Source organism: Aptenodytes patagonicus, chromosome 4 (genome assembly GCF_965638725.1).
Source record: "Aptenodytes patagonicus chromosome 4, bAptPat1.pri.cur, whole genome shotgun sequence".
NCBI lineage: Eukaryota > Metazoa > Chordata > Aves > Sphenisciformes > Spheniscidae > Aptenodytes > Aptenodytes patagonicus.
In genome coordinates this window covers 18,990,874-19,014,285 of record NC_134952.1, presented here as the reverse complement: position 1 = coordinate 19,014,285, position 23,412 = coordinate 18,990,874, and the positions used below count along the sequence as shown (strand labels likewise).

General features: G+C 37.9%; 1 protein-coding gene across 13 annotated transcripts in view; it reads left to right on the top strand.

Annotated features, from left to right (window-relative positions):
• Positions 1 to 23,412, top strand: part of KCNIP4 (potassium voltage-gated channel interacting protein 4) — a 470,545-nt gene that overhangs the window by 446,965 nt on the left and 168 nt on the right. For all 13 annotated transcript variants that reach the window (XM_076336026.1, XM_076336019.1, XM_076336023.1 and 10 more), the window contains 5 exons: positions 3,857 to 3,926; positions 9,817 to 9,887; positions 14,895 to 15,002; positions 16,126 to 16,230; positions 16,564 to 16,626. In XM_076336026.1, coding sequence (XP_076192141.1) covers positions 3,857 to 3,926; positions 9,817 to 9,887; positions 14,895 to 15,002; positions 16,126 to 16,230; positions 16,564 to 16,626 — 417 coding nt within the window. The remainder of the gene's footprint in view (positions 1 to 3,856; positions 3,927 to 9,816; positions 9,888 to 14,894; positions 15,003 to 16,125; positions 16,231 to 16,563; positions 16,627 to 23,412) is intronic.

Sequence of the window (23,412 nt, the reverse complement as noted above, 5' to 3'; positions counted from 1 at the left end):
GTCACAATAGAAGGACATGCAAGAAGAGAAAATATTGTTAGTCAGAGACAATTAAGTCAATGGACATGAACATATATCTAAAATGAAGCAGAACAAACACTGACAGCAGATAAAGCATGGGATGCAGAACCTGTCATGCAAAAGCCCATAATTAAAATATATTTCAAATTGCCAAAGCTCCTAATACAGCTTAATCCATCATACAACATTGTTTATTATACAGACAAAAGTCTGAGCTTTGAGTTTGTTTCTCCTTCATTCTCTTTCCTGCATTTCACTATTTCTCCTTTTTCTGTCTTTTTGGATTTGCCTCTTGTCTATGAAGGGTGTTGATTAGGTAGTAAAGAAGAATCCACCTATTGCAGTATTCTTAGAAATACTGAAAAAAAGACAGCTTAGACAGCATGAAGCTTGTAAATAATTTACAGGTTTTGGAGTGGTTCATAAGACCACGTGCTGGAGGTGTAATTTCCTAGCAGTAAAATTGCAGGCAAGAGATCATCAAAAGGTAGAATGATATTTATTATTCTCTGTCTCTTCTTTCTGTTGGTTTATCTTATTTTCCCTTTAGAGGAAAGAGGACTGGACTCAGGAAAATCAGTTCAAGATGAACTTTTCCTCCTTTTTATTCTCCAGAAGGAAAATATAATACATCATTAACGCAATTTTAAAAGACTGTCAAACAGAAATTTTCTGTAACAAAATAAATTATATACAGCTGGAGGAAAAAAGAATATAGGAAATGGTTTAAATAAGCCTCATATTTTTCTTTCAAACTATTTAATTATTTTCCTTTCTTTTATAAGAGTTTAATGAAAGGTTAGAAAGATTTTTATAATTACAGTTGGTACAATGGAAGGAGTCAGCAATAACTTGACATAAAGCCATGGGGCATACTTAACAATTACAATATTAAATCTCTTTCACTGAACTAGAGAAATCTCCTGATAAACACAATAAAGCCGGATTTATGAGTCAAGAAAAGAGCAGTCTTGGAGGTAAATGATGTTGGCTGCATACATATTTAGATTAAAATTATTTAAGAACAGAAGCGGTCACAGTCTTATATAGTCTCAGAGGAAAGATCCAAGCTAAAGAAAGAAAAGTTTCAACTAAATATTTCTGATAAGAGTAATTGGCCAGCATCACAAATTTTTAATGAATGTCCTTGAGAAACCATTACTACAGATCTCCAAGGATGGAAAATGTAAGGTGTTACTGGCAATGCTATGGTAAAGAGCACAGGAAAATACATAGGGTCAACCTAGATAAACTCAAGAGGTCATTCCTGGCTCTACTAATATGCAATTCTGTGAAAGTAGGTTGCCTTTTCAAGCAATGTTTCTTTCAAACGGTGTGGTGAAACTGGAGTTCATTAAGTGACAGAAAAAAGTACTACCTTTAAATGAGGTCTGTAGATCATGTATTTCTCTAAAAACAGGCTTCTAACTTATTTTGAACTAACAAAGAATAAATCAGACAATTTTTTCCAAAGTACCTTTAATTCTCCTCTAACGTCATAACATTTAAATGAAGTCAGGAAATGGGAGTCTTATTCTTCACAGCTTCAGACTAAGGACTGACACAGTTGGAGTTGCTGGCAGTTCCTGTAAAAAAGGGGAGAGCACTCTTTGCAAAATGAGCATATTTTGAACGTCTTTCTCATCCAAGGAAAAGGTGGAAAAATTGCTTTGCATGTTAATAAGCCATAGAGTTAGATGAACCTAAATGCACATTTTGTCATTCATTATTTATTAAGCTTCTCGGAAAAACAAAAAGAAAAAAATGCAAAATCTGAGTTGTACAAATTCAATATACAGGTTTTCTTTTTAGTTGACTCAGAACATGCCTAGCCTTTTTTCTGAAAAGAAATTACATGCAGAACAGAAAGACACCACGGCTTCTTTTTCTAAATTCTAAAATACTGTATTGTCTTTTCACACTCCCACCCATCTCAGGGAGGAGGTTGCGTTATTCTTCCTTGAGCAGGTCTGGGAATGATGTGAAGTATATACCAATGTATGCTTGGAAGAGGAACTTACGAAGTACCTCTGTTACATTTTCTACATTGAATAACTATATTGTTATGTCAGTGAGTATCTCTGCACTTCACTGATGTTTTCTTTATTGTGCTTCAAATACAAGTAAAAATACTGCTCTTTTGCATGCATTTATACAACTCCAAAAGGCTTCGCATAAAAAGACAAGCAGTGTAGTAAACCTGTTGGGGACCACCGAGACGCTAGACCATCTGACTACAGTCTTTTTGGGAAGCTGGTAAAGCAGAGAGAGATGTTTTAGAAAGCCCTCACCCCCAAATACATGACAGGCAGGGAGATGCCGCCTCAGTTAATGGATTGCTCCTTACCTGATGAAGGATAGAGATGCTAGATGCATTTCAGTGTTCCCCCCATTCCCCAAAGTCTTTGGTTTGAAAGTCAGTGTGGCCCTGCAGTCAGTATATATCTGGTCTTACCGAGACCTGTGCTCTAATTCTGCCTCCATCAGTGACAGCTTCCGTGACCAGGAACAAATTCATACTTCTGTCTCCATGACTGCTTTTTGTCTGTCTGTTCTGATCAAACAGAATTGTTTCTTACTATGTGTTTGCACATGCTTATTTATGGTGAAGAGCTAATTTTGGCTGAGGCTAAGTGACATAAATCAAAATAATCCTAGATCTACAGATCTGATGTGTTTTTCAGGCGGCGCGTTCATCTCCCAATTAGCAAGATTATACTATTTGTTTCTTAGCAGAAACTATGAATATCTCAGTGTTCCGTACTTGATCTCATAGAAATATAATTTGCTCTCACAAGAAAAGCTGTTATTACACTGGTAAAAGATGTTATACTGTTCTTTATCTTCATTTAAAGCTATTTCCTCTCCCCAGTTTAGAACTAGAGAGCACATAAGTTTGAACAATCAGTCCAAATAGCATAGCAATGGACAAAAATAAATATATGAACCTTAACACTTCATTTGTCTTTTCTTACTTACCTTTGTTTCTAGAAATACTTTCCTCTTAAAGAGCTTGCCAGGCTTTTTTCACTCTGTGTTAAAGAAGGACTTAAGGCAAAAAGGAATTAAGTGTGTTGCCCAAAGTCATCTGCTTCGTCTGGCAAATTCCAGACTGGAAGTCAGCTGTCTGGTCTTTGATTTTTATGCATGACTTAGTAAACAATACAGTATTCCTTCTGCTTTTCCTTCCTCTTTACGTAAGTTATTTTTGTAAAGCCACCACTCTAATCCTCTTTTTTCTTCTTCACTTCCTTTCATTTTCTCTGTAATCGCTCTGCTCTGACACTTTCTGCTTATCCTTTCGTACATATTTCAGTTTATGAACAAGATGTAACGAGGCAGAAGGATATGAAAGGTTTGAATAAGATCTTTTGTGACAGGCTCTTTCAAATTCATTGAATATAACTCTTCAGGTAGAATATGACTGCATGTTGTATCAGTAATACCTAACTGCAAATGCAGTTTACATTCCTGCTCGGTTTCTATACCATGCAAGTGCTGCTTGCGGCTGCAGGAGCGACCACCCATGGCCCACAGCGACACCGATAGCTCCACACACTGCGGCAGAGCGGTTGCTGCTCATGTCCGTCACTCAGGTCTCAAGACTGAAGCTGAGATATATGGCACAGAAGAAATTTTTGTCCCATGGGAACTCTTTAGGAAGATCCTTCAAAGTGACACACATTTAATGCATTAATATTTGGTTGAAAGTGCAAAATCAGACTCTTGCAGCATGTTAAACTATCAAAGTCACATACATGTTCTGTAACATGAACACATGATTTGACTCAGCCAGTTTGGATGCTATTCATTTCTTGTCTTTCACTTTTTTCAGGAATGCCCCAGTGGTGTTGTCAATGAAGAAACCTTTAAAGAGATTTACTCTCAGTTCTTTCCACAAGGAGGTGAGTACTTGGCAGATGTAATTAGTACTACAGTGTACAGAGAGTTATGTCTGTTAGTTCCTGAGTCTGACAAAAGAGCCTGTTGTTCAAATTAACAAGATTGTTGTCTCAAGCTCTGACTGAACTCATGGGGTACTTCCGTGATGGCTGGACACATTTTAAAATATGTATTTCTGAATGAAATGCAATGATATCTACAAGAAGCTAGTCTTCTATCATGAAGTTACTACCTGTGTTTGGGTACCTTCGAAAACCAGGTTTCTCTGAGTAGGTTATTTCTTTTTAAACTTTCTGCACAGTTTTCCCCATTCTCTTTTATTCCACAAAACCTTTCACAGTAGGAATGAAAACTGTAGGAGGCACTACAGGTACCCTCTAATATCAATGGCAGAACCCCCTTGACTTCTGTGGGGTTTCTCTACTTAAATGAGGGCTTTTTTTGCTAACCTTAATTTCAATTAATTAATTTCCAGGGGGTTCATTAATTTATCTTCGTTATCTTTTAGTGCAATGAAGGTAACACTAAAATGTATAACAGTTTTTTGCCTTGAACCTCAGATTTTCTTTTAATGTGAATTGTTTTCCTCTCTTTTCTTCCTCTTGCTTTTACCATTCAATCCTCCCTCTTCATATTCTCCTACAGCTCTTCAATCCTGCCTCTTCATATTCTCCTACAGCTCTTCAATCCTGCCTCTTCATCTTCTCCCACAGCTCTTGAGATTTACATGTTTCCCTGGGACTGTTCATAGCTCGCTCTTTTCACTTGTATTTTAAAAACCCCATACTTAATAGGTAGGAACAAAACGTCTCCCAATTAGTTCTATTTTGAATAAAGACCTACAAGGTAAAGAGCAGCATTCAGTGTGGATTACCATCACTGAAATCCTTAACAAGCAGGCACACTCAATAAGAAAGAACAAAAGGTTAAAAGAGTTGACCTGCCTACTGATTATTTCTGTATCTAAGCTTTTAAACCAGGCTAACAATTAGAGTTTCAGATATTGTATTTTTTAGTCACCCTGGCTAGTGAAAATAATTCTCTGCATGTGATTTACTACACCTTTACTAAACTTAAAATAACAACAAAAAAAGTATATTTCCTATTGTTACACTCAAAATTGTTTATGGGCAAAGAGAAAGCACATCTTTTATACAGGTAAAGCTAAAACATATTGTTAGGATAAATGTAATCTTAAAAGCCTAATCTTTATTAGTCCAGACCTAATTGTTACAGAAATGAAAGAATATTAATGTAGTTAAAATTGATATATACTCAGTTCTTAGTTTCTACCCCTTTTCCTGGTGTTAATGCTCACCCTTCTGCTGCTCCTCTGGGCCTTTAGGGCAGTGGCATCATTTGGGGGAGGAGGTGGGGACCGCAGTGGACTATCGGCATCTGGAGTCCTTCCCCAGGAGGAATAGGATGTTCATGTTGGTGCTTTCTTCTTCCTCGCTCTAGGAGTCATCTGGGGTCACTTCTACATGTCTGCTAACACATTTTTACACCTTTCTTTTTCTTCATAGGTTTGCAGCTCCACATTACATCCAAATTTGTTATAGGTGGTACCTTTTACCTGTGTTAGATACTATTCCTTTGTTCTCTTTGCTACCCCTAAAACCATTTTTGTCCAGCTCCACACCTCCATTTCTTTAAGTGACCACAGGTGAGTTGTTCATAGCTGTGGGGTCTCCAGTGCCAGCCTGTGCCCCGTCCCCTCTCATCCCACACCTGCTCTCCTCTGTGCTGCATCCCATCCTTCTGCTGCTCAAGGCCTCTGCTAGCATACAAGGCAAAAAGTTCTTCTCTCCACTGCATTGTTATGTTACAGTCGTAGATACCTATTTCTACATAGAATAACTTCTTGTTTCTGCTACCTGTATAAAACTACAGCTGCACCACAAAATTAAAATCAGTCAGCCTTAGAAACCTGATCAATTCGAGAGACTGCTGTCACAGCTAAACCACGGGAAACAAAGCTGCAAGCTGACGAGCCTCCATCCTGGGGCAAGCTCCCTATAAAATTTGTGGCTTCTTAATAGCAATGGCAATACTGCATTACAGGGGCACATGTTTACACTATTCGCTGCAATTTCAACAATGCCATTGCCATCTATCTGCAGCAAGGGAGCTACAGTTTTCTGGAAAAAAAAAAAAAAAGCTTTTTTTTCTTGCTTCTTTTAACTTCAGTGAAATACAGCAGAAAGTTAGATTTTTAGTGGGATAGAAGAGTATCAAATCCAGATAATTCACTTATCAGTAACAGATGTTGTTGTGTACTAGTAACAGCATTTTTAGCTTTCTCAATAAAGCCATTTTGCAGATCTCAGTGAAGAGCACCGAGAAGTGACCATCAGAAGCTATACCCCTCCTCTCCCCATCCTCCACGGCCTCCACGCAACAGCATGCAGCCTTAGCAGTACATAAAGACAGCACAAACAAATGTGAAAGCCTTATGTAGTTTTCCTCAAAATTTCAGGAAAAATATTCAGTGGAAACAGCAGAAGAGCTGAATCTCCTTGGAAGAGTAACAGCTCACATCAGTAATCCTTTAATTTCTGTGGGCCCAGTGAGACTTGAACTGTTTTGTGTAGGTTTTGTGCTGTTTTCTGGGTGCCTGTGTTGACTTTTGCCATTTGCTCAGAGGTATGGGAGCCAAAGTCTTTTCTTTGTTCCTCACATTAGCCAAGGTATCTTCAAAGCCCAATTAATTGTCTGTATTTGCATATCCCTGCATGCCAACAACAGGGTGAGATCATCATATTTAAGTGTCTAGTTAAGCAGCTAGACTGGATACTCAAATCTTTGAATGTATTGCCAAAATATTGTGTGCAGCTGAGACCTTTAAATTTCAGTTGTGCTTAAAATGTTGTTTTTATCTATGTCTGAGTATTAAAGAGGAAAAAAAATGTTTCAAAGTTGTCCCCAAATTAAAACCTATGTCGTAGATGTAGATCTGTGCCCCTATTGTCTATGTAACGCAAAACCAGATACAGCATGATGTATCATTATAACAATTCATATCTGAGCAAAGAGAATGATGTTGTGTAAGATTTTAAGCTTCAGGGTGACCAAGCAATCACCAAAAAGTCATCTTCCAATGTCATCCAGCAAGTCACTTCACCAAGCGACTTTCAAGACTATCCAGGATAAGGGACAGGAGGAGTAGAAAGAGAATAAGGGAACCACAGTAAGAGTAACAAAGGAGATGACACAGAACTGCAGTAAAATCGATGTACTTTAAAAGGCGGAACTAGCTTTGTAAAAAGGTTTCCATGCCAGAAAGGCACTCCAGTAACTTCTTTTTAGAAACACAGGTGAATGAATAGGCCCCCTGCATTCATGCAATGCATCGCCTGAAATACAACTTGGGATTTGTTCTTCAACCAGGCAGGTCGTAGATAAGAATCCAGACACTGAATAATTATTACACTCCTCCTCAGTTATGAACAGAACAGATTATGTTCATGGTTTGATAAGGCATACTCTTGGATGTATAATGACTACCATTTTTTGTCTCTGATGTTTAAAATGCTTTAATGGTGTATTTCAAAGGAATTCTGATTTAATATCTGTTCCTGTCTCAACCTGTCAAAATATCAATTTAGCCTACTACTTGTGATATCAAATCCCTGAAAAGAAAACATATTTTATTTAAAAAGTTAAGCTTTTGTCTAACATGTTTAATGTTCAAGATTTAGGGGGACGGGGGCAGGGGGGGAATCACGTTAAGTAGCTCTAATTAAAAGACTAGTTTACCTCATCCTCCAGTGTTTTTGAAGGCAAAATTTCAGACCATAATTGCCTGAACAAACAACCCTGAAAAACACCTCTGATTTTTTTTTTTTTCAGAATGGGTTGCTAGGAAGAAAAGATTCTTCAGCTAGAGATTCTTTTTTTTTTGTATACCATCATACAAAAAGAGTAGTATATTGTATCATATATGGGCAACAAACAATAAAAAACCTTTGTGTTAACCTTTTGTTTTCTGTAAATCTACAGAAAATAATTAGGAATATTTCACATGTTTTTAAGAAATGAATGCCAAGAGAATGGGAAGCTATTTAAAATTCAGTTTACAGTTTATATAACCTCTTATATAAAATGCAGTTTATATAACCTCTATAATATGTTTTTTTCCCCTGAAGATGGTTTGCATAGTATAGTCTGTTGCACAACAGAAGTCTCAGTAAATTCTAGAAAATATGACTATTAAAATCCTAAATATAAACTCAAGTCAACAAATTTACATTTTTCAGTTAAAGTGGGAATTTGTCTGCTAGGCCATGCTTAAGAAATTACACTGATGACTGGATACATGGATGGATGAAAGAATGTCTCAATAGTGGGTTGGTTTTTCTTAATTCTCTGAAAATGCATTAACAGACATAAGGTTTAAAAGCTGCAGAGTTTTTTCTTGTTACAATTATTTCACATCATATGAAATTAACATATTGAAGTAAGACCAGAGACTTTACTTACTAATACCAGGTCTGAATCTGTGAAGCATTTTGAGTTTTGGTATATTTGGTTCCTTGGGGTCAAGGTGGCATTTCAGGGGTGTGACCCAAGACTATGACTCAGTTTAATTCAAAACAATATTTTGGGCTGTGACAAATAAAGGTTTTCAGGATTTATATGAAAGGTAAAATGGTTTAGTGCCAAGAAATCAGAAAAAGGCATCTCAGCACTGATGAGGTTTTCCATGATGGAGGGGGGGGGGGGGTTTGCCCTGCAAGGGGGACACAGATTTCATATCACTTCTCACTTTACTAAAAGTTTGTGAGGTTAATGTTAATTAACCTAAAATTAATGTAAATACATGAAGTAGAAAGAGCAAAGCAATGAGTATTAAAAGTAAGCAATACCTCAGCCTACATTAATTTGCATGGTTTTGATGGAGGGAAAGGACACTGAGGAAAGCTGACTTCCCACAGCCCCAGCAGCTTGTACCTCACATCAACAGGGCACTCTCTGGAGTTTTGTCTTTGCCATGTATTACTCCTGGAGCAGGTTGTGCCTCTCAGAAAGCATTCAGTGGAAATGGAAAGATGGGTCTTTACAAAAACTTAGAGGCTTGACAGTTTTATATTCACGCTGTCTTGTGTTTCTAAAATGAGTCGATATGCACTAGTCAGTAGGTTTGAAAAGTATACAAATAATTAGTGAAGGGATCACTTGTTTAAGGTCATCTTTTGGAGTCTTATTGACCACTTCAGTTAGTCACAGCCAGTTTTTCCAAGGTTTTAAGCACCTAGCTCTCATATGATGTTCAGGGGACCTAAGCAGCAAACCAGCTTTAAGAATCTGCTTCTCTGGACCGGATTTTATCTCACCTGTGGGTGAGCATTGGACCGGAGCGCAGAAGCAGCTTTCTGACAAGATCATCTTCCACCTGAGTAACAGGCCTGCCTTCAGAGTAAAAACGATATGCCAGATGCACAGATGGTAGTGTCTGCTTCCCTCATTTGCAGTGAACAAATGAACGCATTTTTCTTCTTTAACGTATGAGATAGATCCCCTGTCACGGTCATTTAACTGATAAAGTAGCGTTCCCATTAACACAGGTTGTTTCAGAGTACAATAACATGACTTCTTTGCTATTCATTCAGATATCAGTGATTAGTAGAAATGGGAATGGAAATGAATAAAGATATTCTAGACTAGAATTTTAGATTTTCTGTTCCTAACAGTGTAGCTACACACATACTTGCACTTATAATTTATACCTTCTCCCCTGCCAAAAAAGAACTTTAAACTGAATTGAAAATTTAGTCTTGCTATCAAATTTTGGTATCAAAAAATATCTTGGTATCAAATTTTTTCATGGAATGAAATTAAATGAAATAAGATGTGCTTACTATGCATTATTTTTACTGTTTTACATTGTAGATTCCACAACTTATGCACATTTTCTGTTTAATGCATTTGACACTGATCACAATGGATCTGTAAGTTTTGAGGTAAGTGATGCTGTTACTTCTTTCTCTGCAATTGAATATTTTGCCATTCCTTGTAATTAAGTCCAGTTTGGTGGCTTTTATTCTATGGTTCACATTACGAAAGATTTAGCTTATGTGACTCGTTTCAAGTTTTTCCAATGTATTAACAAAAGTCATTACTATTTTACAATTGTACATCTGAAAATGGTAACTCAGACTGTGCCGCTATGTAGTATTTTTATAAATCTGTTCATTTAAAAGGTAACCCTATTTATACACAAGTTACATAAAATAATCCTTATCTTCCCCCCTGCTTCTGCAAGGTGAGAAGGACTCTGAGCTTCAACTAATGTTATGGGGATGACTCAGCCAAAATAGGATTGCTTACACACTCTATTAGTTTCTAGGACAAGGCTCTACAAAAAAGGGCTTTAAAGCAAATGTATTTAAAAGCACAGGAGTTTGAAATTCACCCTTCCTCCATTTAACTGCCCGATCTGTTTTCAAAATTCTGCCTTTCCCTGCTAAGGTCAATGTCATCGCCTGCAAAGGCTGATACCATCAACGCAATAACATGGTAAAAAGGGCAACTCACTGCAATAGTTCAGATGAAAACAGGGTGTACAAAATACTGTGAAGGAGACATTATTTGAAGCTATAGAATTAAAAAAAACCCCTCAGTTCATTTGCAAAAGGATATGTTTGCTTTGTCATGTTTTGCTTTGTTTTGTTTTGTTTCTAATGGACGAATGATATCCTTACAACTTGAGATGGGATTGTGATAAATACACCCACTTTACATTTGTTTAAATGTCCTATACATGTTTTTATGGTTTACTTGAGTGGATGATGTTGTGAGGTCTGACAGAAATTTTTCTGAAAGCATTTTCATTGCTTTATTATTGATGTAATATGGAAGGAGAAGCCTCGCCAAGCAGGTGCACTGCGATCAGAAATCTATACTTCAACTGGGACTGTAACCAGATCATTTTGTGGGGGATTATTTGCATTTATTTAAAAAAAACATGAACCCCATCTACCTTTGTCCGGGCAGCTGAAATCAATGGGCTCCGTGTGAAACTGGAAGCAGGAATGGAGGTTTTATTCACATCTTCTGTACATAGGCTAATTCTACAAGGAATCCTTCTGGTCAAATCAGCAACAGCAGAGGCAATGAGAGAAAACATTCTTAGCCTCAGTATTTGAGAAGTATTTCTGCTGTTATCATTAAGAATAATGAGAACAAAATAAACTTTTGTATCTTTCCTGGACAATTTGTTGACATTTGTATCTCAGACAGAAAACCTTAAGAAATGCAGTAGATATGAAGCCCTTTTTAAGGGTTTTGAATATCTCAAAGTGCAGGTCTGTGTATAAAACAGGCTTTGGAATAAAATAAAAGAACCAGTGTTTTCTTCATTGCCAAAACAGACATTTCCAGCTTACTTTTGTTCAATACAGACTCAGACAGAGCGATCCATATATTCATATTACATACAAAGAAATATATTTATATTTCTCATATTATATATATCATATATTAATATATACATCATATATTTATATATATTACAAAATACATATATAAGAATACATATATTACATACAAAGAAATGTATTTCCTCTTAAGAGCAGCTCCTCCTCGGTGACCTTTGTTTTATGTGCACCAGGGCTCCACCACTTCTGTGACTAACTTTCATCACTTGATTCCTTTCCAAAATCCTAAGGGCTAAATCCAAAAATGGATTTAGGTGCCTGCCTACCTACTTCTTCTGGCCTTGAACAAGACATAAAGGAACACATGATCAGGTGGAATAATTTTAAGCTTTCCTATGGATTTAAGACAGCACATATTAAGCTTGTTAATTAATTAATTAATGAACTAGTTCTCCCCAAAGATTTACTGAGGTATAAAGCAATCAGAAAGTCATCAACAACCTTGCTAAGAGATAATTAACCACTGCTGGGGAGGGGGGGTGGGAAGAGTTAATCCCAGATCACAACCAGAGGCTCTATACAGCTCTAGTGCAGAACTGGAACGTGGGCAGGCTGTGATACCGAGCACACAGAACCTCCAATACAGGTGCAATGATGCTGCATTTTGCAACCCTTCAGTGAGACATCCCCCTTTCTTGCAGAATCAAAGTTAGGCACAGAAGAGTTTGGCATTTAACTGAGGTCTTCACAGATATTAGCATGCTCAGCAGGAAGCTAGAAAGTTGGAAATAAGAAGCTGTGGAAAGGAGTAAAGGCAAGTACCAAAGCACAGACTTCTGTGCTTCTAACTCTGCTGTCATGGACTGAAGAGAGACCTGACCTAGAGTTGTGTCTCAGTCCAGAACTCCTCCGGAGTTTTAGGCTCCTTCGTGACCCTAGATCAGATGCACCTCTCCTTAGCTGAGCAGGACAGTCCCTCTCAGTGGACAGCGTTGGCATCCTTAGGGGATGTAAGTGTCCAAGCAGTACTTTGAATCTTGCTTCAAAAATAAATAGTCTCTAAAAGTAGGATCCCCCTCTCTCCAGAGATCAGATGTCTAAACCAGGAAGGAAAACGCATCTGGGTACACTAATACTGTAATGGGGACTTGGGTTCATGCTCCGTGCTAAATGGTGTGCCTGATTCAAGTGTCACTGAGTTGTTGGTAACAAGCACATAGACAGACGCTCTCTGAGCTTAGCTGCTACCCTAAGTACTGTTGCTTTACTATGGCATTCTGCACTAGATTACTAGCTCAACAGCTACCATAGCTATAACGCTCCTGACACACGCATCACCCTCCACCATGCAGAGCCTTCTTCTCTTCGAGGATCTAGCCCAAAATACCCTGTGGATTTAGCCTGTGTCCATTGAAACAGATTTTCCATTTCTATACGATTTTATTGCTATATTCTTAAATTACATGAAAGTATGTAGAAAAGATATCCCATCCTAACTGGTCCTTATTTAAGCAATCACAACTTCCTCCTATGGTAAGTCCTTTCTATTGTTCCTGAGGTGGACTCCTGCACAGCACTCAGACAAAGGCAACGCACCCAAACTGAACTATGTATGATTTCCAAACATGTTGATGCAATATGGAAGGAGATGACCTGCTCTTGCAAAGTTTAGAGCACACATCTAGAAGGTTTTGAGTTGTCTCAGCTTTTAGAAGGACATTCAGTCCTATGCAAAACAGCATAAAGTCAAGTTTTTTTGATGCATGGTTTTTAACACCGATGATAGAAGAGCAGCCTTGCAAATGGGGATATAAATGATGCCAGCAAGCCAGCTAACATATGGGTAGTGCTTCAAAGAAAGGAAGCAAGAGAAATAATCAGGAAAAGAAAAATAGATATGGTTTGATAGAATAAATGCAAAAATGTTGCTGGTGCCAAATTAAAAATAAATTCAGAGTTCTGAGATATAATACTCTAAGAAAATACAGTTATTGGAGACCTTTGCAAAGGACTTCAGGAAAAGCTATATCAAGAATGTAAAACAGTGCAGAAAAGATGTAAAGAAATGGTACTGAATTAAAAAGGTTAATTGCTAATGCTGTTATGTGATCAAATCTGTTCTGAATTTCTTGAACATTTTAATACTTAATGGTACACTGTTAAAGAGCTGTTTGGAGATTTAACCCTGTGACCCTCAATTAGTCATGGAGATGTAGACAAGACAAGTTGAGCAAAACTCTTTCAAGATTCATGTATCCATTTACCCCAAAGGGCACACATACCAATAACACAGAAATTTATGACAGACTAAGAAAACCCAGAGCATACCACTTGAATTGTTAAAAAGACAGAAGCTGTCAAAAGAGCTGTCTGTGCCTACTAGACCACCTGAGGCCGAGATATCTGTGTATGTTTCACTGTACCGGGTATACTTATATACTTATCTGACTGTGTGGTACACCAAACCTTTGTAATTTATGTCTAACCTCAGCGCAGTCTTTTCCATTGTTCCTGTTTTAAGGAAATGCATAAACTTTGCTGGTGCTGATAAGAAATTTTTCAGCTTTTATATTCTCTGCTTTAATGTTACTCTAAGACTTCCTGTATGTCTTTGCCAATGACATAGAAATGCACATTTAAACACAAGCTTTTGTCATATTCTACTCAACCTATTATGGCGATGATTTCACAGATTTATGGGTTTACAAGCTTATCAAATAGAAAAAGGTGGAGGGGACAGGGAAAAAACCCCATTGTTTAAAAAAAAGTTAACATGCTAAGAAATACAGAAGACAGGTGATGACACATCCCAGTTGATATTTTCTCCAATCTGGAAGATGCTCACTACATGTAAATGAGGTTTGTGCTGTCAAAAGAGTATTAATTATGAAACAAAAATCTATAACCAAATACTATATATAAAAAAGCTCAAAAGTCTTCTGATTTATTTCTGTGGAATAGCTTTACAGCAATAGAGCACCGGCGGGTCACAAAACTATTAAGGTGGCACATGGACACATAATAAATATTATTCCCTATCATGTTTCCAATAAAAGGTTTAAGTATTGAGGTCTACTATAGCATACACGAAGTTTCAAATGTTGACTGCAGCAGATTGATCTAAGAGGTCTGGGAACCACATATTCCACTTCCAACAAGGTACAGCTTTAACAAGAATTTAATGTTCCTTAGTAGATAGTTCTCCCAAAACTGGTCTCCTGTGCTTAGATTAATCTAACACCCACTTAAGATTTTTTTTGGACCATTAAATCATGGGGATTGCTTTTCCCTGGTATTAAGTTCAACAGCAATTGCTTATGTGAGGCATTTCAGAGGATAAATCCACTAACAGAAAATTATGGCTTATTTTATAGAAAATTACTCAATTTACTTATTAATTATGTGTAGCACACAGTGCCTAGATTGTTATTTAAATAACCATCAATCCTTAACACTTACTATGAAGCAAAAGAAAGAAACAACACATCTTTCCAGACTTCCATGCTTCTGACGAACGCTTTATTCTGGATTTCTGAGTGTTTGTGAAAAACTGCTCAATTCCAAACTGACCAAGACCTTTTGTCTACTTAGGATTTTGTTATGGGTCTCTCAATTTTACTCCGAGGGACAGTACAGGAGAAACTGAACTGGGCTTTCAATTTGTATGATATAAACAAGGACGGATATATAACTAAAGAGGTAAGGTCTACTTTTTACACTAATCACTGAAACTGAAGGTTGCATATGTAAGTCCTGCTTTCAAAGAAGAATGGCTTCATTCTCAAATTAGATATGTTAACAAATAAACATATAACATATGAAACTAGACATGCTAAAAAATAAATTTTCTCATTTTAAAGGTATATATAAAAACTGAAAAGGGAAAATCATCACAGAAATTGTAAAAGTTCAGAATTCTCCAGGTACAGAAACGTTTGGCTTCAACTTATGCTTATGTATTGGCACATACAGTCACTAGAATAAAGTAGTTCAGTGGGATATTTGGACAAAAAAGAATTAAGTAAGTGGGCCACAATTGTTACGCATTTTACAAATCTACTTCTAAAAATTTTTACTTGAAACAGAATTTACATAAAAAGATTCCTGCATCTTTCACTCTGCAAGGATTTAAACACACACTTAAATTACAGTGGAACCAAATGAGTGCCTTCATAAAAATATATGGTTTTTCAAAATTGGGTCTTTATGTAAATATATATATATAATGCATAATTTTACACTTGCAGAAAAACACTTTGTGTTTATTATAAAAAGGAGATCTACAGAATAATTTCTCAGCATACTGGCAGATGACTTTTTAAAATAATTATTCTTATAGTTTTCACAAGCCACTCTATGAACAAAATTCAAAGCTTTTGATATAAAAGGAGGAGTCTTTGCATATGTGCAGGTGTGTGCATGGATGTTTCTATTTTCTCTAGGGAAAATTCAGTTGTAAGAAGCTGATGTGCTTTGACCATTCCCTTGCTGTTACAGAACTTCTTTTCCTGTTTAGTTCTATTCACAAGACCTCAGGGGAGATTCTTCCCGCAATGCATGAACTTGCACGTATTCTAAATAATTTAAAATCAAAATCATACATCTGCATCTATTTCACAAGTTTATCTGTGAAAGCTGAACTAACATGCTAGAATTTCTAGGAACACAGTAGTTCCTTCTTGAAGCTGTTCAGTCATAAAATAACAGGCACAATCTCAAAATTTTATTCTAAAACATAAATCCTAAAAATCATTTATGTGTTCTGAGTCAAAGCAGTATCTACAATGCACCTTACATGACACAGACATTTTTTTCTCGTCAGGAAATGCTTGATATCATGAAAGCAATATATGATATGATGGGAAAATGCACCTATCCTGTTCTCAAGGAGGATGCGCCTAGACAACATGTGGAAACATTTTTCCAGGTGGGTCAGATAACATAGGGAGCCAAAAAGACTGCTCTGTTAGCAGGTATGGAAAGATTTTCATTGTTGTAACAGTTTTGCATATCCTATCGATTTTGTAATCCTTTTTCTTCTCTGTGGTTCCATCCCAAGTTTCTCAGATCTACTCATGACACCTTACTTTTTCAACAATAAGCTCCTTAAGCTTATTCTAGTATTTTACTTACTACATCTTTGCAGCATTTTGACCTGGTTGTTCCTAGGCTGACACGTAACTGAAATGAATAATAAAAAGGACTTGTTTTACACAGGATTTCAGGAGGATAAACATACATTATTATTCTTTCTGAACAGAAAATGGACAAAAACAAAGATGGAGTAGTTACCATAGATGAATTCATCGACAGCTGCCAGAAAGTAAGTACCCAGTGATAAGTATTGAACCTGTATCTGTTGGCTAATACTATCCTAGTGCTACACAGATTCCTGGAGTGACAGTGACGGTAATCCTAATACTAGGGACAGCATTTTCCCAAGGTAGAGTATGTACGTACACCGTTACACAAAACCACTAAAAACGTAAATAAATTTGTGACCTGAATATGTAGTAGAGATGTTATACACAAGCTGTCATCCTTATTAGACAACTATGTCTGCATCCCCTCTCTCTTTAACAGTGTTTTCTCTGTACTTGGCAGCAAAAAGTTTCTTCACATTCAGCTAAATATTTACTTCTATCTTCTGCCCATGCTGGGGAACACATTCCTGTTACAATTGGCATATAGTCACAGCAATAATAATAATAATATTGCTTGAAAATTTATCATCTATAGGAGTGTTTCTCAAACAGCGAGTCATGACCTGCTGGAGGCCTTAAAAAGAGAGAGTGCAAGGAGCTTGCAAATTGTTGGATGGCAGGAGTTAACAGCAGGCAAGTTTTCTCAAGGCAGGGGAGTGAGAACTGATTGTGATTATCAATTGCAAGTATTTACACTACCCAGGTGGCTGTTAATTTCCTTCAATGGCTGAAAGCAGCTCATTGCCTCTTGAGCCAGGAATGAGAATAAACTTCTGCAGCAGGAATTACAGCCTGTTTCCACTCCTCTGCCCTTCAGAAACCAGCTTGCTCTCAGACCAGGAGACGATACAAGGAAAGATAAGTTGTATTTTCAGAAATTTAAGTTACTGCTTTTAATTTGTCAGTTAAAAAACACAAGAAAAAAACATGATATGGAATCATAGAATCATAGAATCATTGAGGTTGGAAAAGACCTCTAAGATCATCGAGTCCAACCGTCAACCCAACACCACCATGCCCACTAAACCATGTCCCTAAGCGCCTCATCTACACGTCTTTTAAATACCTCCAGGGATGGGGACTCCACCACTTCCCTGGGCAGCCTGTTCCAATGTTTCACCACTCTTTCAGTAAAGAAATTTTTCCTTACATCCAATCTAAACCTCCCCTGGCACAACTTGAGGCCATTTCCTCTCGTCCTATCACTTGTTACTTCGGAGAAAAGACCAACACCCACCTCGCTACAACCTCCTTTCAGGGAGTTGTAGAGAGCGATGAGGTCTCCCCTCAGCCTCCTTTTCTCCAGGCTAAACAGCCCCAGTTCCCTCAGCCGCTCCTCATAAGACTTGTTCTCCAGACCCCTCACCAGCCTCGTTGCCCTTCTCTGGACACGCTCCAGCACCTCAACGTCCTTCTTGTAGTGAGGGGCCCAAAACTGAACACAGTATTCGAGGTGCGGCCTCACCAGGGCCGAGTACAGGGGCACGATCACTTCCCTCCTCCTGCTGGCCACGCTATTTCTGATACAGGCCAGGATGCCATTGGCCTTCTTGGCCGCCTGGGCACACTGCCGGCTCATGTTCAGCCGGCTGTCAACCAGCACCCCCAGGTCCTTTTCTGCCAGGCAGCTTTCCAGCCACTCTTCCCCAAGCCTGTAGCGCTGCATGGGGTTGTTGTGGCCAAAGTGCAGGACCCGGCACAGTACAAAATAAGCATAGTACAAAATAATGATGACAAGTCTTTGGCATGATAATAGGTTGTTATGTACTGTAAAGTGTCACATTAGACTTAGTGATAAGATAGGCTTAATTACATTATGCAAAATGATATGGCAAATAAAACCATGTTGTGGTTTAACCCCAGTCAGCAACTAAGTACCACACAGGCGCTCGCCCACCCCCCCCAGCGGGATGGGGGAGAGAATCGGGAGAAAAAAAAAAAAGTAAAACCCATGGGTTGAGATAAAGGCAGTTTAATAGGACAGCAAAGGAAGAGAAAATAATAATAATATAAAAGACTATACAAAACAAGTGATGCACAATGCAATTGCTCACCACCTGCTGACCAATGCCCAGCACATCCCTGAGCAGCAATTGCTGCCTCCCAGCCAGCTCCCCCCAGTTTCTGTACTGAGCATGACGTCCCATGGTTTGGAATGTCCCTTTGGCCAGTTTGGGACAGCTGTCCTGGCTGTGCCCCCTCCCACCTTCTTGTGCACCTCCAGCCTTCTCAGTCGGTAGAGCATGGGAAGCTGAAAAGTCCTTGGCTAGTATAAGCACTACCTAGCAACAACTAAAAGATCGGTGTGTTATCAACATTGTTCTCACCCTAAATCCAAAACACAGCACTGTACCAGCTACTAGGAAGGAAATTAACTCTATCCCAGCCAAAACCAGGACAAACCAACGCTATTTGTTACAGTGAGATATACGGAATCATAGTAGCGTTCTGTTGATACCTCAGCCTTGTCCAGGCTGACTGGTTAATACAAAGCCGACACAGACCAACAATATAGCCTTTGTGTATTGCTTATCTCCTATACCAAGAAAAGAGTAGTAGACAAGAGACAGGAGAGAACAAGACTAGCAAGATAAATGCAGCTAGTGAGTGACAGATTTATAACCATATGGAATAGGGAAAGCTGAACAGGAAATAGCAAAGATGCTCTAGAATTGATAAATTTTTATATGCATGTGTAGTCATTCTTTGGGATTGCTCTCATGAGCACAGCTATCTAGTAAGTGACTCTCTGATATTAATCTATTGATTTTGGTGGATGAAAGAAAGACAACAGCTCTTCTAACTGTGGCTGTATATATCCTTAGCAATGGGTATTGTGTCTTATCTGTTGGCAGTGCTCTATTGCATTGACCGTAGTTCTAGCTTGTCAGTCTTGTTCAATACGAATGAAAGGCATTTGCTCTGCTAAAGCTGAGTGATCGTCAGAAACAGAGATGAGATTTACTTCCCGGCTGAGGTCTGCAGAGTTCTGGAAATTAAATTAAAGATTAATCTGGATATGACAGCCATTATGGTGATGGGCTGAGTGATTCATTTACAAAGAAAATTAGTACCTTCAGTAGGGAATTGCCTGCTCTCCTTTTCCAATGTGATTCACAGTTTCTCAGTTCTGTTAGAAAATTTCTTATTTACCTCTTCTGAGTATTCAGAATACATGTGAGAGATGCTCTCTAAACTGTTACATGACAGAGACACTGTTCTCATCTTGCCACTTACCTCACCTTCACTTGCTTTTAACTTCAAAGGTGGCAATGTTTTTTGATACAAAATGTATCTCGCTGCCTAATTTTTTGTCTCTCTACCTACTAAGACCTGTTCTTCTATTAAGACCTCTGGGCTGCAAAATGTGTAATTCATGTTTATATCAAGATTTGGTTTCAGAAATGAGAATTGGGGTTACAATTCAACCCAAGGCCTTCAAGAAACTTGATTCAGGAGTTAACGTGGCTTCAGCCTTTTCAGGATTACATTTTTCACACAGGACAGTAGTGGCCGCTTCCTTTTAAGACACAGCCGTAGGAAAACCTTTTTTAAATATCCTAATGGGTACGAGACTGATCTAAAAAGGCGAGGTTCAGGTTCCTTTCTTTCCTCAGCATGCAGTGAGTCACATCACTCCAGGAGCGAGGAGTCTCACCTTTCATGAGCATTTAACGATGCCAAAAGCAAAATTAAATGATCCTGTGATCCCTCCTGTAGTAAATCTGCCTGTGTTTTAGACCTGCCATGCAATATTTTTGTTTTCCATATGTTCTTGTGTTATGGAAAAACAGTGGTTATCGCTGTTGCCCTTCATTCAGTATCTCTTTACCAAGCTGTAAAATACTCATTTATTCAATTTTTCCTCCTAGGGAAACCAGTCCACACCTTTAATCACCCTTGGCCCTCCCTCTAGACCACTGCTAGTTCTACTGTTACCTTTGGTTTACCAGGATCAGGACATTCAGGACGGGTGCTCCTGCTGCTCCCTAGGCTGTAACAGCTATGGTGGCTTTCTCATCTACAAACCCTCCTTTGGCATTAAGGCTGATGTTAAACCACATCTGCTCAAAACCTTCCCTGCCAGTTTGCGTAAGAAATGACTGTACCTCAGACCTTGGAATGGGAATGCCCATTGATGGATATGGCAGCCAGCATCTGGTACACCTGAAAATACATGCTAAAGGTATACAGTGGATATGTTTGCCAGCCCCGAGGTTCCAGCTCAAGCTGTGAGATTAGAGTCAAAACCGTGCCAAGAGACAAGCACTACAAAAAACCCTCAACCAAACTCTAAAGCTCAGATCCCCTCCAGCCTGCATCTTAAAACAGACTAGAAGCCTGTTCTGCTAGGGAAAGGCTGCAGGAGCCTTTTCTTTGAATGGTCTCTCGGGCAACAGTTGCCAGCCTCTGAGAACTGCCATTCCTCTGAGTTGGAAGACAAATTAGTGGGTCTTAGAAGCACATCCCTTTTACTGGTGTGTTGTCATAACTAAGGAAAGCATGGCATGCTTACTTTAAGAGCAAGAAGGAACACAGCAGAGCATATCTGAATACAGAGGCTCTGCTTCAGGTTCCTGGGACAGGTTCCTGAGATTTTTTTGTAGCATCAAGAGCCTCTGGTGTGTTCTTAAACACTCATTATACATGCATATGCCTTTTTTAAAATCACCTCCTTGTACTGAATACTGGTTTGGCAAAACTATCAATGCAGTAGCACTGTACAGCCTGAGGTATACAGCAAGTTCAAGACTCTTAATTCACAGTCCCAATGCAAATTGGCCTGTCCGTTCACAAAGTGTTAAGCAGTTACGTAGGGAATCACCGAGCTTTCAGGCTTTGAGCATGGTCTTCTCTGGTCACTGGGTATAAGGACCTACCTTTGCCCACAGTTAAGTGAGGACAGCAAAGGTGCTTCCCCTCATCCTCCCTCTATCTTGGACAGGGAATGTGTATGACCTGATTCCCCTGATCTATTATGAAAAACTGTTTAGAAAAATGTACTGAAAAAGAGAGGCAAATGAGAAAGATACACTTGCCAAAGAATTCTAATGCAAGCATCTGCTTTTTTTTTTTTTTTGAAGATGGAAAAAAAAGCTACTAACAGTCACCATGTTCCAAATATTATGACAAAGCTATATTTTCTCATAAAGACTCTTCCCATTTGACTGACTAAAGGAGGGGCATTTGGAAGTCTTCTGTATAGAAACAGCAAACTTCAGAAATACGGAGCTGATTTTAGAAAACTACTAGTTTCATTAGTGATGATGACACGTAAATTAGAAAATTGGTAGGAAGTGTCAAAACACTGTTTCTAAATTAAGAACATGTTTGCTTTGCACATTTGCTGAGCTTAGTTGCCAATGTATATACAAAAGCATTTGTACATAATTAAATGACAAATGATTCCAGTTAAACCAAACTTTAACCTTACATTAGTAAGTGATCTTCAATGCTATATTAACGTTTCAAAACAATGCAGTGGGAAAAAGTGAGTTTATTTTAATTTCCAGTAATTTAATATAGTAAGTTTCCTACACAAATTGTTTAAGCATTAACCTACAAAACAGATTTTTTTGAAATTACGTATCATTGCTTTCATAAGTTAGTTTAACAGCACAAAATAGTGCGCAGATCACTTCTCACAGCAACATCACTTGAGATGACATACGGAATCAAAGATGAAAACCCCACTGTGCACGTTTCATAACATAAATTAAGAAAATTATTCAGACTTGTCATTTTCTACAAAGCAAATCACCCACTAGACTGAACAGTGAATAATTTAACTGGAAATTGATACTGATCATGTGTTATTGGAACATTAATGTACAGAAAGCCTACATACCTATCAGTAGTGGAGAACAGTATGAGATAATCTTTCTAAGAAGTGGGGGTTTTATGCCTCTCTCATGAAACTTCCTAAAATATTCTATCAAATTTAGTCTTTTTATTCACTAGAATTAAAGGTGGCTAGATTGTCTCTCAAGAAAGTACTAAGTGGTGTGCATTCAGATTAAAAAAGAGGATCATTACAGTGGAGACCAGCAAATGCTAAATGAGCATGTTATATACTCTTGTATTGTATATATATTGTATTGTGCAACCAACTGTTAATCCAGAAGCGCCACCAAATATGGGCTACTACAAGTAAATTTTTTCTTCTATACACTGAAAGGTAAATGTTACAAAAAAATTATTTTTTCCCTGACTGACGTGCTGAGAGTTATTTACTGATAAAAATTGGAGTACAGAGTGATGCATCAGTAAGCATTATGCAAAACTAGGAAGTCAAAGGTTTTGTTACCTACCTAATGCAAAGCAGTCAGAAAGCAGAAGTAGCTTTGGAAAGCAGTCAACATCTTTCACTGTGAACACACACAAAGTCTGAGCTGAGGAGTCAAAGAGCGTTGCGGTGATGTTTGTGGAATTGCCTGATTCTTCAGTTCAGACAAAGATGCACACTTAAATCTATTTTATTTTAGAGTCATCCCTAGCTATGCAATAGGATGCCCTAGAATTGCAAAAAGGCTCCTTGTGTATGATACACAGGACTAGCAATTCCATGTATGGATTCACACTTCAGATACAACAATTATTCCTTGAGTATTTATTGTCTATATGTATTTTGTTATACCGGATATAAACTTATAACCTCTGAAATACTGCAGACTTAATTTTCTTAACATGTTATTGAATTCTTGACAGAATAGTTTGGTTTAATTAATATATACAAAAATCTACTTGAGCATAGATCCATTAACAGCCTTTTTCTGCTTCTGCCAAACAAGCTGAAAAATAACATTGTCATTAACTAAAATACAGTTAGTTCTACCCAATTTCACTATAGATATTTGCCAACTACATTTGTAATGGTGTATGATTTTTGGTTTTTTTGTTGTCTT